This window comes from Phoenix dactylifera, chromosome 5, assembly GCF_051530095.1.
Source record: "Phoenix dactylifera cultivar Ajwa chromosome 5, Ajwa_hap1_PhDact_Kaust_v1.1, whole genome shotgun sequence".
NCBI lineage: Eukaryota > Viridiplantae > Streptophyta > Magnoliopsida > Arecales > Arecaceae > Phoenix > Phoenix dactylifera.
Genome location: NC_143194.1, coordinates 16,514,844 through 16,533,435, shown reverse-complemented (window position 1 = coordinate 16,533,435; position 18,592 = coordinate 16,514,844). Strand labels below are relative to the sequence as shown.

Genomic DNA, 18,592 nt, shown 5'->3' with positions numbered 1-18,592 from the left:
TTCATTAAACCCAGACCCGATCCAAAAAATGGAACAGGTCCAATTTTAAGGCCCGACTCGGCCCCATGGGTCCTCCAAAACGGGTCAGGCCTGGACGGGTTACAGGTCAACCCGACCCATTTGCAGCCTTAGTTAGGTACAAATTGAATGGGATTATGGGGTGTAGATTTTGAAGTAGAGAGGACAGTGAAATGGTCATATTTCAAGAGTCTTTAGAACCTTGTAATCTTTTATTTTTTTAGAATTTGATAATTATAATATTTAAACTACTATGTTCTCTCTCCTCTCCTCTTAGCATTATGGGGAGATTGTGACATCATTTGGTTTAGATATTCCCTCGATACTAAATCTACAATTGGCTATGTTTTCCTTTTAAAAGATGGTGCAATTTCTTGAATTTTTGTTAGGCAAGCTTAATTTTCAGGTGCTATATGGAGGATGAAATAATAGCATTAGATTGTATAGCTGTATTTCGTTGCAGACTAAATTTTGTAGGGACAAGGGAAACTTAACTGGGTACTAGCGGACGGATAGGACTTATTTGAGATTTTTGGCATTTGGTGAGATAGATAAGTGCAGGTAATAAAGTGCATAAAATGTGCATGAGATTTCACAATGATTTGAATGTTACCACAAGGATGAAATTGCCCTTCCACTTTTACTATTTTTAGATAGGGGATAGATACGAAAAAGTAATTTGAAGGGAACAACTTTTCTCTTTTCTATGGTATAAGTTTATTCCACCAAAATGATGGAATGTAATTTTGTTTTTGATTGCCCGCTTATCCCTCCTATGTTATAAGTCTATTCCCTCCTCCCTATTTTTGAGGCTTTGGTAGGATATCTCCCCACTTTGGGGGGATGCTGGTTAGAGGGTGGATAATACAAGGTTATCTAGCTAACTAGCCAAACAAAAAAGGTTTGAATAATCTTATTCGGCCAATGAGCCAAAAAGTTAGATAACTAGGTTAATATTTTTTTGCGGGATAGTAAAATAACTTAACCAACCTTTTAGCCTCTCCAGCCGCTATTTTTCTATTCCAAATTTACCCTGGATCAGGGTTCGCCGGACCGACTGTACCGGCGTACCAGTGAGCACCGGCACCGGTACGGTACCGGCTTGGGACCGGTACCGAACCGGAGCCGCGCGTGCGGCGGCGAGCGCGCGGACTTCAAAAAAAAGCAAAAAAAAAATGCGTCCGCGCGCGGACGCGTCAAATGCCACAGAGTGGCATTTAGCATTTAATGCCCCCACGCGGGCTGGCAACCCGCGTGGGCACGGTGCCCCATGCGGGGAACCGCGCTCGGGCGCGATTCCCTGCTGGGGAAATGCGCGCGGGCGTGGTTCCTGCGTGTAGAATCGCGCGCGGGCGCGCGTTCTCCGCTCGTGCGTCCGCGCGCGTTTCCCAAAAAAAAAATGCGTCCGTGGACGCGTCAAATGCCACTCTGTGGCATTTAATGCCCCCACGTGGGCTGGCAGCCCGCGTGGGTACGGTGCCCCGCGCGGGGAACCGCGCTCGGGCGCGCTTCCTACACGGGGAAACTGCGCGTCCGCGCGGACGCGTTAAATGCCACAGAGTGGCTTTTAATGCCACTCTGTGGCATTAAGAGGCCCACGCGGGCAGCGGGGAAAGACCGGCCGGTACCGGCTTGTACCGGCGCGAACCGGCCCGGTTCGCACCGGTACCGGCTTGTACCGGCGCGAATCGGCCCGGTTCGCACCGGTACCGGCTTGTACCGGCCCGGTTCGCACCGGTACCGGCTTGTACCGGCGCGAACCGGCCCGGTTCGCACCGGTCCAAGCACGGAACCAATTGATTCCGACCCAGTTTGGATCGGAACCGTTTTTATATGCTGTACCGTACCGGTGCCCGTCGGCACCGGTTCCGTACAGGCTGAACCGACCGGTTCCGGTCGGTTCAGCAGACCTTGCCCTGGATGGATATTTTTTATTGCTTCTTTATTACCATCCCTCACTTTTTACTGCAGCATTCTCTCTCCTCTCGGCCTCTTTAGGTTCCATCAGAGCATCCCTTTCTGGTTATGAGCTGCTCTTACTAGTGGCTGGAGACACCCACGCCCTAGTTCTCAGGCCTTGTCACCAGCCTAGCAGCGAGCCACCTTTTTGTTTTTTCTGAGCCCAATTTTGTTGAAGGCAAAGGTCTGGTGGAGTAGTGGCATCCAGCACCATTGACATACTCTCTGGGCTTGCTGCTGGCTTCTCCCACCTTCCTGGCCTCCGATTTAGGATTCAATCTAGCCCTGACTAGCTGTGAATTTCCTCTATAGCCCAATCTTGTCGGTGGAAGGTCTGGGAAGAAGCTTTCTCCTCATTCTGACGGCATGAGAGGGTTCATATGAGGTTTGCCTTCATCACCCTCTTTGCCTCCCCACTTTTTTCTCTATTATTATCCATGTCAGTGTCATCCTTGGCTGTTTTATTTGGTAGAGCTCCGATTGCAGCACCCCCCCCCCCCCCCCCCCCCCCCCCCCCCCCACCCCTAGCTACCATAACATAGCTATTGGTGCAAGCTACTGCTTCTAGATCCTCTCTATTATTTTCTGCAGATTGAGAAACATGGGTATCGGGTTGCAAAAGAACAACATTGATAGGGTTATGGGATTGATATCCATGAACACTCTCAAATAAGCTCTTACCTGTAGACCTTTGAACAGAATTATTATAAATGAATTCAGCAGCAGGTAGCATCAAGTCCCAATTATCCAGTTTGTCTCCAACATATCTAAGCAAATCACCCCAACTATGATTAAGTGTTTTCGTTTGATAATCAGTTTGGGGGTGGTCTGCAGAGGAAAATATCAATTTAGCACCCCACAATTTTTAAAGTATCTTCCAAAAGTAACTAACAAACCTGACAATCCCTATCAGCCACTATGGAACTAGGTAACACATGCAGCTTGACCACATCCCTAAAGAACAATTTGGCTGCATGTGAGGCATCATATGTCCTACCACATGGAATGAAATATGCCGTTTTGGGTAACGTATCAACCATAACAAAGATGGAATCATAACCTCGGGCTGTTCTAGATTATCCTAGGACAAAGTTGATGTTCAAGTAGCACTAGTAGAGGGGTATAAAGTCTGATGTTTTATTTCTTGGCTTTAGCTAGCTGATAAGTGCGACATTAGGAAACTATCCCAGCTTCGTCCCTCTTCAATGAAGGCCAATAAAACCTATCCTCAACTAAGGCAATGGTCTTATCTCTTTATAAATGATCATATGGACCTTCAGCATGCATATCCCAAACTAGAACTCCCTAAGTGAAGTACGTGAGATGCATAACCTGTTAGCTCCAAACAGGTAACCCTAATGGATAACGAAGTCAACTTACTAGCTAAGGGGACCACTCTTAACCTCCTATTAAATCAAACCAAGATCAGGGCAGATAGCATATCATCCTTCAACCTATCAAATCCTATAACCTCAGCACTATCCTACTAAGAGCATAAGCTACTTTATTCTCAACACCTGAATGATGTTTGAGAACAAAGGAGTAGTGATTCAAATACTCTACACACTTAGCATGCTTAGAGCTTAATTTCTTTTATGAGTTTAGGTACCACTATGCTAAGTGGTTAGAATAGAGTACAAATTCTGTGGGTAACGAATAATATCTCCAATGATTGAGGGACTAGACCACAATATTAAACTCTTTGTCATATGTGAAATACTTCTGCTTTGCCTCAAAAAGTCTTACTAAAGAAAGCTATGGGATATCCCTTCTAGCACAAAATTGCACATATACCTATCCTAGAAGTACCACAAGCGACCTCAAAAACCTTTCCAAATCAGGATGCCTCATAATAGGCGCCTTAGTCATCTTTTGCTTAATTTCCACAAAAGCTCAACTAGCCGTAGGGGTCCAACGAAACTGTCCTTTCGTAAGACAATCAATGATAGGAGCCACAATAGTGTTAAAACCCCTAACAAAGCACCTACAGAAAGAAGCAAAACCATGGAAACTACGATCCTCAAAAATAGATGAGGTTCAAGCCACTCTCTAATAACTCTAACCTTATCAGGATCGGCCGCTATAACCTAAATGTTTGTTAGCTAGCATAGTTTTGAACTAGGACCTTTGGATTAAACTGCAATAAATAAATGAATACATTGAATAATACAAATATAAGATTGGTTTGAGCCAGAAATGTGCTAGTATCCTATTTTCATGAGTATATGCAGAGAATAGTCCAATTCTTATATTTGTGGCCCATAATAAATGCTAATATAGTAGTCTCCAAGGTGTAGCACAATTATATACCCTACCTAAGAAGGCCATGAACTCATTCAATTATATACCCTAATCAAAATAGAGTAACAATCTCTCTTCCCCCGCCCCCCCAAACCCCCTATTCCTCCATTCCCCTCAATTTCTTGGTTTTTGCAGTACATCTCTTCACTCTCTTGTAAGGTCCAATGTGCCCAGTTTGTTGGTCAACCCATGTTTCTTGAGGTCCCTCCAATAGATTCAGCATTAGGGGCGAGTCTTCAGATTTGAGGCCCATGAGAACATACGATTCTAACCTAAAGAAGGAGGCCTCTTATGGCCGAGAGCCTTGGCAACCATGGATCCCACTAATGGAGGGAGGGGCTGGGTTTGGGAGCTTGGTTGATCGATTCTCTATCTCAATGGCGGCAACCACTCAACCACCAAGGGCTATGGAGTGGTTCATGGTGGAGAGAGCCATCTTTGGGCACTCGTTTGCCTTGCAGGCCATTGGCTTTAAGATTGGATTGGCCTGCTCGAGCTTGGTTTGATTTGGGCCCATCTACGCTTCGGTCATGCTCGGCTTCAGGCTTGGGTCGGGGTTAGGCCTAACTTAGAAAAAAGTTCCTGGGCCTAGGCTCGATTGAAGCCTGATTTTTTTTTTTGGGCTGGGCCTAGGATACATGGAAACCCAAGCTTGCCTAGCTTAGTTCCTAGTCTACTGGTAGCACTATATAAGTAAAAGGACACTCAATCAAGCAAACAAAGAAAGAGCAAACAACCTACCTAGCAGTAATGCAGCAAGAAAAGGCATTTGATAGACTAAGGAAAATAGAGGAAAAAGCCAAGAAAAAGGAGAGGGGGAATGGAGAGTAGGGACTCTATCATCGGCATGGAAAACATAAGGACTAGGAGGACAAGTGGATGCAAAGTAAGAGGAAGAAGGATGAGGAAAAAGGAATGAAGAAAAATAAAAGACGAAAAATAGAAAAAAACCGACCTGACAAAATTGATGGCTATTGCCATTGCCTCTATTGCTCACTATTGCTCTTGGAATCGCTAGTGGTTACTAATCTCTCTCCTATAGCGGCTCGGGTCAATCATTGCCTCAATTCTTGGCATTGGTTGTTGTCATGGTACGCCATACAATACCGAGCCGGACGGTACGGGGTATACCGTGTACCGTACCAGTTTGGTACTGATGCTCGGTATGGAGGGCATACCAACCCTTGGTACATTGAATTGGTTCCTGTACCGGGCATACTAACAGAGTGACAAGGTGGCACTGGTACGGGCTCCGGTATCGAGATGGCGTACCTTGGTTGTTCGAATAGAGAAGCAAAAAGGTGAAAGAAGTCTAAGGTTTTAAGTTTTCATGGCCTAGGTAACCAAGCCAAAATATGCACCTAGGCACCTATGCAAGCTCCTTGAACAACATTATTCCAAACCTTGCTCAGAACTAAATTGTAATGACTTAAAATATTCCCTGGCCCTTCTTATATCCAGAATAAAACTTTGGAACTAATCCTGCTAGAAATAGGACTCGATAACAACGTAGATATGGTTAGAGGAATCTACTCTAGAATCATAATAGAAACTAAAGAGTACCTGGCTTACTCTGATACGACTTAAATTACACAAGAAGATACCCTAAGTTAGAAGAGCACCTCAAAATTACTTATATAGCTATGAGCTATTGTCATATTTCGATGAATAACTCATTAAACATGCCACATTGCACTTTCATAGTTATGGATACAATTGTCTTTTGACAAATGCATGATGGTGATATGTGTAAGGGTAATATTTTACAAGCTCTTCTTTAATTTCCTTCTGCCCAATAGGAATGGTCCTAGACCCTACATTTATGCACCAAGAGGGCATTTATCTTTGTTCCTATCTTATTTATTTTAGTTATTTTTAACAACTTTGTTTTGAGGGTGAGCGTTGGTGCAATGGTAAGGTTGCTCTATTGTAACCTAGCAGTCATAAGTTCAAAACATAGAAATAGTCTGCTTGAACATGGGGGTAAGGCTGCGCACATCTCACCCTCCCTAGACCTTGCAATGGCTGGAGCTTCGTAAATTGGGCCACTTTTTTAATTAGTTTTTTTCATGATTTTTGTAATCAAACAAGTGATACAATTATAATATGGATTTTTGTGTGAAGTGTTGTAGTCCATCTTTTGAAGGGTTCTCAAATAACTATTCATTACTTGAGTTTCTTTGATTCTCAAATTGGTATGATTGAAGGACCAATTTATTTATTGTTCATTTTTTATTGATGATCAAAGAAAATTGAGAAGCATATTCATGATCATTTTTTGTCAATTGCTTCTCTTCTTGTGTTTTAAGTATTCAGTCAATTTTCGATGATGCCTAGAACCTGTCTTTATAGTACACATCACTCAATTACACCCAAACATTTTGGTTTGTACATCATTTATTTATTTTCCACTTTCTTAGAGGTTGATGCACTTGTTTAGTAATGCATATTGGTATCAGTAAACAATGAATAGCATGTTTGTGGACTTTTACTTGCTAGCCATGGAGTCTCCCTTATGATCTATTGAAACCTAAGCTTATAAATAATGCTATTGCTAAAACTCCCCATCTACTAAGCATAGCATTTTAGTTGATCTTCATGCTTTTGTAGGTGCCTATAGGAGGTGCATATAGGTTAATTGATGTGCCAATGAGCAACTGCATAAACAGTGGAATCAATAAAGTGTATATCCTCACTCAGTTCAACTCTGCATCGCTTAATAGACATCTTTCACGAGCTTACAACTTCAGCAATGGTGTAAACTTTGGAGATGGCTTTGTTGAGGTAAATACATAAATGTTGCTTATATTCATTCATCTTAGTTGGTAGAACTTGTGTATGATTGATGTTGGTGATGTTGGAACAAATCATTTCTAACAAATTGTTACTTGCATTCTTCATCTTTTTATTGCACGGGGGATGATTTTTCTCATTGTCATATAGTTATATCCATTCTTATGTAAGTGATCCGTGAAATTGGAAATATGTCTATATCTTATGTCTTGCATACCTTTAGATTTTAAGTTTTTTCTGGAGGAAAAGTGCAACATGTTGCTTTCTTTTGCTGCTTGGTTATTTTGGAGAGGCAGGAGTGAATAGATTTTTCAAACAGGCCTGTCTTTCTATGTTCATTCTTAGAGGGGCTTTCATGCTCATGTAGGAGTTCATTGGAAGCTAGTTGTCTCATCCTCAGTCTGTCAGTCATTTTGGTTGTCCTAGCCAACTGGAACGTCTTTTTTAACATCTTCCTGTCTTGGAGACCCCCCAATACCCAAGGCTGTGAAGATGAACTTTGGTGATCCTATGAGCAGCCATTGCACTCATGCATGGTGTGGTCTTATCATGATATAAGTTGTGGAGCAATTTATCAATAACAACTTAGCATCATCTGGAGTGTTACATTATCATGGAGGTTGTGTAGCATCATTTCCTTATCTCCAACTTGCCTTTCTCTTTTGATTCTCCAACATAACACTATTGAAACCAACTATCCATATGAAATCAACTGCTTCTTTGCTTAATCTTTAACGCTTGTATATATAAATACCATGACTTATCTATGCCTAGAATAATAAGCAGCTTATAGTATTTTTCAAGAAAATTTATGACCTATTTTGATATTTACTGGGCAGTCCTGATATAAAAGCAACTAGAAGTTGGGTGGGAGAAGATCACCAATGATCTGGTTTCTGGATTGTTTATAGCTATAGTATTTAATGCCTTTTCATGAAACAACACTGTTTATAATCATAAAGTACACAAAAATGTAAGGGTGATGGCCTGCATTTGTATATATGGCTATAATAATATTGTCTATGAATTCCATGGATTTACCTAAGCAACTTATGGTTGTCATGAAAACTCATGATACCTTTGCTTTCATTACATACTAGGGTAACTCTTAGTTTATGAGTCCCGCTAGGGTGGAAACCAGTTGTTAATGATCTTGATAGTTTACAGCTATAACATATGGAGTATAAATAGTTATTTTGTATCCACATACTCGTGTAATGAGTTTAGTGGTGATTAGATTAAATGCTACGTATGAGTAGTTACAAGGCTTTGTATCATATGTAATTGCAGAAGCAAACACATGATTATCTGAACATGTACCCTAGTTTTCAAAAACTCAAAGAAGTATGCTGTTTTTTGGAAAAAGGCTAATGCCGTTCTAATTTATTTCATTTCAGGTCTTAGCAGCCACTCAGACTCCTGGTGAGGCAGGAAAGAGGTGGTTTCAGGGTACTGCAGATGCTGTTCGGCAATTTCATTGGCTTTTTGAGGTATCTCAATCTTGTTTCGTATAGTTGGTTTCCAGCAATATCATTGTCTTTGTTGGTAACTCATTCTGTTTTGTTTTGACTTACAGTGTGACATTATTTTTCTATAATGTTGTTTCATTGTATGTGATCTTCTTGACATCCTCCCTTGTTGTAGAAAATCGAAGAATGTCTGTACTACATATAATTATATGTCAAGTGGGTTGAAAAGTAGTTATTCATTGAAAATAGAAATACAGCCACATGCAACTCCTTTGCATGAGAACTAGAAAGAAAGAGAAAATCTATATTGGAGAGTATCAATAGATGCAGATAATTAACATTAGCAATTCATTACAACTTTTCCATGAAGATGCTAGTAGTGCCAAGATAGAGCAAATCCAATATGTGAATTCTTCTGCAGTTTAACTAGTACTGATTGCATTAACTACTAAACTGTCTTGCCTTTTTTCAGCTTTACGAATCCTCATGAATATTGTAGCTCATAAATGGGTTTTGCACATATTTTAGGATTCTGATATCTTCATGCCTTTCTAATGTTAATATTCAAGATTTCATCTTTAATGATTTTAAGGGTTCTTAACAAATTATGCCCTGCAATACCATCCTCTCAATTCATAATAGTCAACATGAAATTCCTTAGATTTGCTTATTGTGGAATCTTAAATCATCTAAGAACCCATGGTGACAGTTAGCATGAGCTGCACCTCTGGAATTTACTTTGCATCAGTCTTTTAATCTTTTGGACAAGCAGAGGTTGATAAGATATTATGTTTTCTAGTCTTTCCTGACCTTTTTCTTTTTCATTCCTCTACCATCTTTGCTCAAGTTGTATTTTCAACTGTAGGTGTTTTTTCATTCATTACACATGCCTCAGAAATTTTTCTAATAAAGAGGAACACTAGCTAGACTATCAATTTTTGATCGATCTCCATCAGAAATAATTTTCGTGGACTAGAGATCTATTGATGCTGGAGCATCCTTTGATTCCATAAAGTGGTTAATATAAGTCCAGTAGTCCAGCTTTTTTTCTACTTTATTTGGTTTAGAAATTATTTAAGAGTCTGGTTTATGTATTTTATTTAATTCATTACTTGATGATGCTGTTCACATCATTAGTATGAAAGTACATGGTAACCACTAACCACGAAATTTTAAGAATCCTACTAAGAGCCAAAAAGTGAGATTAGTGAACAGTCCTTGACAAGGTTCGCCAAATCGGTACTAAAATCCGTATCGGTAGCAATAGGTTTGGTATGGTACTGGTTCGGTACTGTACCAACCATGGTCGGCGGAACCATCCCGAACCGTCCGGTTTGGGGCGTCCAGAGTTGTACCGGCGGTAGACCAGGATGGTTCCGGCAAAGAAAACGAGAACGAGCGACGGAAGGGGAGGAGAAGGAAAAAGAGGAAAAGAGAGCGGAGGAGGGAGGGAGAGGGAGAAGAAGGTAGAGAGAGGAAGGTGGAGACTGGCCTGTAGAGGCCGAGGAGCCGTGCCGTGGAGAGGACGGAGGCCGGAGAGCAACCACACGGAGGAGGCGAAGGAGGGGCTACACCTCTGTTCTCCTGTTTTATTCGAAATAGGGGCTTGGAGGGGGCCTCAATGGGTTTGCTGACTTTCACTTATAAATTTCAAAAATAAAAGAGTCCTCCAGGCCCTCATTTCAAACGAAATAGGGACCGGAGGCAGAGCCCCTCCGCCTCCTCGATGTGGCGGCTTCTTGGCCCTTTGCTGGCTCTCGGCCGGCCTCCCCCTTCTCTCTCTTTTTTCTTCTCTCCTATTCTCCCTCTCTTGACTCTTCTACTATGTCGGTACAAGCCCGACATGGGGCCGTACCGACCCATGCCGTCGGACAATCGGTCCGGGGCCTAGTACCGACACAACAGTTCTTGGTACCAACACATGGTATGGTATGGCATGCCGGGTCCGAACGACATGATCCGACATGCCATTTTTTTAAGCTTTAATGAATAGTAATCAATCTTTTTTGGTTTTTGAATGATTTTAAGTGTAATTTAATATTTTTTGATGTTTCTATCTCTTGGTACATTTTAAATTATACTTTTTGGTGTTTTGGAGGGATTTTTTTGCATCACTATGGCATTGCTCTAAAACAATGCTACCTTGGAAAGGCAAAAACCAGGCAAATCTGTTTCATTGGATTTTCCTTCCGTAGGCTTTGCATTAGCATCTGGCCAAATTCAAAATGTAAAGAAGGAAGCCAGCGATCCTAGCTTTGCATGCTAGGAGAAATATGAAATATCTTAAAATTAATTAGTCAGATACAAAACATAAAATGATCTAATCAATTATATGTATTTAAAGTACAACATACATACCGATATCTAGAATCTCGTCGAGTGGCGTTATCTGTTGTAGATATCTAAATCATTAGTATAATCAGGGGGCACATCAACTCATCCCTTTAACCAAGCGGCATTGGAGTCCTGTACGCTCATTCCATAAGAAATGTGCTTTAAGTTATAACTAATCTGGGATCTCTTACTGAAGTTTTGGTTCTAAAAGGTATTCTCTAATTGATAATATGCCTGTAGAAGGGCCCATCTGAATATGTCGATAGCAAAATCCATCTCATAAGGTGCTCTGGATTGCGTAGAATAGTAGCCATTGAAAGTCGATGTCTTAGATACATCATATCCATATTCGTATGGGTTTGTTTGTGGCTGCAGGTAATAAAATCCAGCATACTACTCAGAACTTGATATGTCTATAGATCCTACTCTACATGCAAGGTCATTTGTAGTTGCATCGTGTATCCTGAATGATCTTGAGGAACCTGTCTCCTATATGCAATCGTATGCTCACAGGCAGGGGCGACCCAATGCGTTTGGGGGCCTAAGGCGAACTCAGTAAGAGGGGCCTTTTTTTTTTAATTATGAAAAATTTTTAATAAGTGCAATGTAACCCAAAGACCTCAATCTTTGATCAAAAAAGTCAAATCTTTGAAGAAACTCATCAGGAGTAAGCAACAAAAATTGCAAGCAAAAATTGCTTGTTGGAACTTGGAAGTGCCCAATATGGTGTGGCTACATCCAGCAACTATGACTCCTTTGTCCACCTGATGATAGACTTCATAGTGAAGAGGCTCGAAGTCATCATGATGTAGAAAAAGTTTAGCCAGCTGGGTGGCCTTCAACACGATAGGGAGGTGAGGGCATTGGTCAATTATTTCTCTGAGATGTAGAGACCTGTGCGAGACAAATTTGCCCGGCCCTAGCTCTCTTAGATGACAACCATTCTAAACTTTGAAAGGATGTCTGAGAGTTTGGACTTCTGGGGAGAGAATGACTTTTAAAAAAAAGCCAGCCTCAACTCAATCCAAAGCATGATCAAAAGCGTGAAGAACCCCAAAACTCTCCAGAAAAAACCAGATACAGGAAAAAAGATTCAATCTTTATCATATGAACGCCAAAAAGAAGAACAAAAAGATAACCCTGAATGTCAAAAACAAGGTATGAGAACTAAATGCTCTTACTGACCTCAAATGAAACTATTCTCTCCTTCAGCGGCCCCTGCCCCCTGGTATCTCATTCCTCCAAATCTAATATATTTGAGAGAAGACAGAGAAAGAAAGCATTAAAAAAATTAGATTTTTAAGACTCTCGCAGCAGAAAGAGGGGGATTTGATGGCTAAAAGATTAATGTGTGGACTGTGGACAACCCAAACAAAACCCGGATCAGAGACTTAGAGCGACGGGTATAAATTTCAATAAAGAAGGAAGGATTCAGTAGGATTAGCAAGCATAGGAAGAGGCGAAGAGCTCAACTATTTAACATTTAATAAGCACAAATTAGGGTCTCACGGTCTCACCTTCCCTGTCAAAATTGAAAATCCAGTGGAGTGGACTTTAGAGCGGAGCCGAGGAGGTCGGAGTTGCGGAGCGGCGGAGCTGACGAGACCGGAGCCACGGAGCTCGGAGTCGGAAGTCGGGACTCGGGAGGCCTCGCCGCCTCGGTCGCCGCGGAGTCGGAGGTCGGAGGAGCCGAGGACGGCGACTCGGAGTCGGCGAGGAGAGGACGGGACTCTGCACGGACGCACGGTGGATCGGAGCTCGGAGTCGGAGGCCGGAGCTCGGAGCCGAGGACGGCGACGTTGGCGAGGAGAGCTGGAGAGGGTTTTGCGCTCGCCGCTCTGCAACTTTAGAAGCCGATTCTGCCGACTGCCGACTGCCGAGTGCCAAGAATGAAGAACCGGAGAAGGTTCCAGCATTAAAAAGGCAGAGAAGGGGGGAGAGAAGGGGGGAGCCGGGGAGGAAATAGCCGTTGCGTTGCCCGTTGCTTGTCGACGACTCGACCGCTCGACCACGCCATCGCTCGTCGCCCGTCGCCAGTCCCCGTCTGCCGACTGCCGTCGCCCGTTGCCAGTCCCAGCTCAGTCTCAGCCTTTCACGTCGCCGCCCAAACCCACTCCCCGTCTCATCTGCGGTCTGCCATAGCGCCATGGTGGAATAAAAAAAAAAAAGGCTGGGTAGGGGCCTTCCCTGGGCCGGGGGCCTTAGGCGACTGCCTCGATCGCCTAAGGCTCGAGCCGGCACTGCTCACAGGCTCTACTAGGTTGTACACCGGTGAATCGAAGACCACGCGACGGCCATGTCTCATAAACAGCAGTCTTATATCCTCTATTTCCTTTCTGACCACCAGATCCATGATAAGCAAAACTGTATTGCTGCTCTTCTTGGTCTTTGAATTTGAGTGAACTGACTCCTCCATGCTCTCTATCAGGGTTGCAACTGCCTTTCTTTTTTTCTTTCAGGCTATGCTCAACAGCTGCCCTTTTTCACTTCGTGCCCCTTTCTACTTGGCTATGCTGGGAGGATAGATATCGCCCTCCTGATTGAGTTGATAGGTTAGCGTGGTGGCCTCATTTAAGCAACTCTCGATAATATTTCTAAGAGGATGTTTCACACAAGAAGTCATGTGATGATCGGCTCCCCATTGACCCTTGTGGCTATGGTTGATGTGTAGAATGTTGCGATCTGCCCATTGCCCTATATCCACCCTAGCCTCACCGGCTATGAAACTAGCTGGTCATAGAGGTGATTCTGGCTCATCAAGCTTTGAATTTGGCTATTGGCCCACAAGCCATCCAAACAACATCTATTGTGCCAGTACCGGGCCCCAGACTGTTTGCCCGGCTGCACGGGTCGATGCGGTCCTGTCCTGTGCCGTGCTGGCCCTGAATCGACACAGTAAAGGCAAAGGAGAGGGAGAACGAGAGAGAGGAAAAGAGAGAGAGAACGAGAGGACGAGGAAGTCCGGCGAAGAGCCAGCGGAGCGCTAGGGAGCCGCCGCGCGGAGGAGGCCGGAGATTCACAAAGGTGGGGCTCCACCTCCGGTCCCCTATTTCATTCGAAATAGGGGCTTAGAGGGGGCTCCTTTTATTTTTTCCAATATTAAGTGAAAGTCGGCAAACCAAACTTAAAATTTGCAAAAATAAAAAGGGCCCCTGTTTCGAATGAAACAGGGGATCGGAGGTGGAGCCTGCCTCCGTGGCTCTCCGGCCTCCGCCTCCTCCGCTCGAGGCTCCCCAGCCTCCGCCGGCAGGCCCCGGCTGGCCTCTTTCTTCCTTAGCCGACCTCTTTCTTCCTTCCTTGGCCCCGGCAGGCTACCATCTAGCATAGGATTATGGTACTCTAGAGATTTCTGTTTTGAACTTATTGCATACTCAGATGCTGACTTTGCTGGATGCGAACTAGATAGAAAGAGCACTAGTGGAACATGTCAATTCTTAGGTGCTAATCTAGTCTCAATGGTTTAGCAAAAAGCAGAATTCAGTTGCACTGTCAATGGCTGAGGCCGAATACATTGCAGCTAGAAGTTGCTGTGCTCAAGTATTATAGTTTAAGCAACAATTAGAGGAGAGCCTAAGACATCTGCTCCATCTCCCATGTGAAGGTGCTATACCAGATAGACCGGAGGACAGGATTAGAGCTCTACAGATGATCATGGAGAGAGATGAGATAGACTACTCTGATGATCTGGTAGCTAGTTCCTTCTCTGTTGAGATGAGATTGCTTCATAACTTTATAGGTCGGATACTGTTCCGAAGAGTGGGAGATTCGACCATGTGTCTGAGAGAGATATGGCGATTATGGAGCATGTTCTTCAGGGCATTCCCTTGAATCTCTCGGCTATGATGATCAGACAGATGCGTGAGGCCATGACTAGGGCGAGGGCTTCTTTACCCTATGGTATGGTACTCACACTGATTTTTAGACAGTATGACATTTGTTTAGTTGGAGAGATCTTCAGAGATTTATTGCATACCGACACCTACACTGCACGATCACTTATGCGCATGGGCTACGAGAAGCTGAATGGTCACTGGGTGCACGGAGTTGCAGGGCCACAGGCACCAGAGCTTGATGTACCAGAGCCCGAAGACTCCATTCCAGAGCCTGAGATGCCTGCTGACCATCCTTCATCACATGCAGAGGTAGGACCGTCATCTTCTGCACCTATTGGATACACGGAGTACTGAAGTAGGATGACTGAGATAGTAGCAGCTTAGGTGATGGGTCTCTCCGATAGGATGATGAGTCAGTTGGATAGTATTACGGCTGAGGTTAGGGGAGTATCCGCTCAGGTGACGAGCCTCACGGACCGGATGACTACTTTAGAGAGAATCATGGTCCCCCTGGAGCTCGAGTAGCTGAGTCAGAGGTCTCGGCACAGAGCCAGCCAGTTCATAGGGCTCACAGACCATTCTAGTCGTATCAGACCAGACCTCCTCTCGCCACCTACACTAGGAGATCTAGAGTCAGATCACAACCATTGGATGCCTCTAGGCCTACTGATAGCACTACAGGAGCTCATTTAGACTAGTGCCTAGAGTCATTCTAGTTCTCTATGTATTTTGCCTTTTGTTGATTGTAAACGATGTTATCCTTTATGGCATTTTGGATTACTAGAACATTGTAATTTTGGCTTTTATGAAATACAATGTCTTATTTTGGCTTGTGATCTTGGTCATTGGAATACTATTCACCTTTGTATTACATATTCTTTTTGATGATGACAAAAAGGGGGAGAAAGATATAAGAAAAGGTAGAAACATATAAGAGTGAAATATATGCAAGATACTCTATAAGATTCTATAAGAAAGAAAAATATGAAGAGTTTATAAGGAGACAAATATAAGAAGAGAAATCAATATTTAAGGGGGAGAACATTGACAACATGCAAATCTGAATTTTCATCAAATAAATATCTAAATTTTGAAATATTGATATATAAGAATTCATAATACATAACTTATGGAACATGGAAACTCACAATGCATAAGTCTAGATATTCTAGAAGGCATGATACATAAGCTTTTGGCACACAACTATAGAAAGTTTCATTGCCTCGATACATAACTTGAAACTTTTAATTTGGCACAAATCCTTGAAAATTTTGACTCAATGAAACCTAAGAGAAAGGGGGAGTAAAGCTAAAACAGATTTGGCATCAATTTGATTACGATAGGGGGAGCTCTTGGTTCCTTGATACATACTCCAAAATTTGACTATTTTGAAAATCTTGAACCAAAAGCATCTTATGATATTAAATCAAATCTTTCTTTTGAATGGCAAATCGACAATAAGTAATGTTTTGTAATCATCAAAAAGGGGGAGATTGAGAATCATAATGTTATTTTGATGTTTACAAAACTATGAAGGCCATATGGAAGTGCCAATGCTATTAACAAACTTAATCAAGTAAATAGACACTCAAGAAAGAGAGAAGTGATACATTCTCGATACATCCTATAATTTTCAGTTTGACCAAACCAAGAGTGAAGTTTTCTTTAGAATTCTTCCAAGGATAATTCTATTAGAACAACTTCAGAGAAAATCTAATTTTCAGTTAGACCAAACCAAGAGTGAAGTTTTCTTTATAAAGGGTTTTTCTGTATTTTTGTTAGTTAAAGAAATGAAACTTGAATGTGCCATTTATCCTAAATTAATTGGAATATCTTTTTATTGCTTTAATGTGCTAAACTAACCTTCATGTGCAGAAAAACATGGTTAGAGTCGACCCCAGTTAGTTTGGAGTCGATTCTGATACATTTGGCACGACTTGGCACAATGTGGCACACCTTGAAATACTTGGCACATAGTTGGAGTCGACCCTAGAAGAAATGGAGTCGACCCTAGCACAATTTGGCACATTCTGGCACAAAATGGCACAGAGCTTCGGTCGACCCCAAGAAACCATGAGTCGACCCTAGGTTGAGTCGACCCCAAGAAAGCATGAGTCGACCCCAGCCAAAAGAGTCAGAAATACAAGTCTCTGGAATTTCTGAAAGGGCCGACCCCAGATAATCTTGAGTCGACCCCACTGTAGTTTGAGTCGACTCCAAGAAAGTATGAGTCGACCTCAGCCTAAAGAGTCAGAAAAACAAGTCTCTGGAATTTCTGAGAGGGCCGACCTCAGATAAGCTCGAGTCGAGCCCAAGAAAAGTTGAGTCGACCCCAGCCCAAAATAAAAGAAAAACAAGCTTCTGAAATTTCTGAGGGCCGACCCCAACCAAGCTTGAGTCGACCCCACTGTAGCTGGAACCGACCCCAGAAAAATATGAGCCAACCCCAGTCTGTGGAACAGTAACTTGGGTCGACCCCAGCACGACTGACAGCATAACGGCTAGTTTTGCAGAAGTACAATTTGAGTCTCCAACGGCTAGAAACGGCTAGTTTCTCCATTCCAACAGCTAGGAAGTGACTATTTGAGGTTGGAGAAGTATTTGAGAGGCACTATTCATCAGGGGGAAGCATCTTTTGCAAAAATCAAGAGTGCATTCAAGAGAAAAGAAAGTCCAAGTGTTCATCAATTTGCTTCATTCAAATTCTAAAAGAAGGTGGTTGAGCAGTCTTCAAGTGCATTCAAGAGCTCTACCAACCCCTTGAGAAGTGAAGCAACATTGGCAAAGAAGAGAAGAGCAGTCTACAAAGCGATAAATATTTTCTTACCTCTTCTTTAAGTGCATTACTGTATTACTTGCTCATTTAGGAGAGCTTCAAACTTCCTCTCTACTTATTTCTTGTAAGGTTTGTTGGTGAGCCCGTAAAATCAACGGTGTAGGTTGTTAGTGAGCCCGTAAAACCAACGGTTAGGTTATTGATGATCCCGTAAAACCAATTGTAGGGTTTTTGGATTGTGAGCCCGGTAAAACAATCCAACTGTAATCCGCGGGATTATAGTGAATTCCCAAGAAAACACTTGGAGAGTGGACATAGGTGCTTTGGAGAGCACCGAATCACTATACTTGTGTGTTTGCATTGTGTTCTTTTTGATTCCACTGCACCTATATAATTAACACAAGCTAAACTACTTATACATCTATCATCTAAATTAAGGTCCTAAAAATTTGAAAAACCCAATTCACCCCCTCCTCTTGGGTTGTTATCTTGGGCAACACAAGAGTCACAAAATCAATCACACACAAACACAAGGATATATAGTGGTTCGGTGCACCCCAAGGCACCTACGTCCACTCCCCAAGCGACCCCTTGAGAATTCACTATAACCCCTCGGATTACAGTTGGATTGTTTTCCGGGCTCACAATCCAAAATCTTTACAATTGGTATTTCGGGATCACCAATTATCCTAACCGTTGATTTTGCGGGCTCACCAACAACCTACATCATTGGTTTTATGGGCTCACCAACAAACCTGACAACAAGAGTAATAGAACAAAGAACAAAGCTCGTAGATGAGCATATAAAACAATTATGAATATCAAAGAAGAGATAGAGAATAGTTATCGCTTTTGAAGCTTTTCTCTTCTTTGCTAATGTTGCTTCACTCTTCAAGGGTTGGTAGAGCTCTTGGTGTCTCTTTAAATCTGCTCAACCACCCTCTTTTAGCTTTTGGAATGAAGCAATTGGATGAAGCACTTCTAGGCTTAGGTTTCCACTTCAATGCACTTCTTGATTGCAAAAGATTCTTCCCCCTAATGAATAGTGCCTCTTAGATACCTCTCTAACCTCCAAATAGTCCTTTCTAGCCGTTGGATTGAAGAAACTA

General features: G+C 42.6%; 1 protein-coding gene across 6 annotated transcripts in view; it reads left to right on the top strand.

The window, feature by feature from the left end:
* LOC103696273 (glucose-1-phosphate adenylyltransferase large subunit 3, chloroplastic/amyloplastic) overlaps window positions 1-18,592 on the top strand; it is a 125,549-nt gene that overhangs the window by 22,520 nt on the left and 84,437 nt on the right. For all 6 annotated transcript variants that reach the window (XR_005507013.2, XM_039116107.2, XM_088721708.2 and 3 more), the window contains 2 exons: window positions 6,889-7,062; window positions 8,469-8,561. Coding sequence is in view for 5 of the 6 variants with exons in the window: in XM_039116107.2 (XP_038972035.2) it covers window positions 6,889-7,062; window positions 8,469-8,561 (267 nt within the window). In the remaining variant the exon portion in view is untranslated. The remainder of the gene's footprint in view (window positions 1-6,888; window positions 7,063-8,468; window positions 8,562-18,592) is intronic.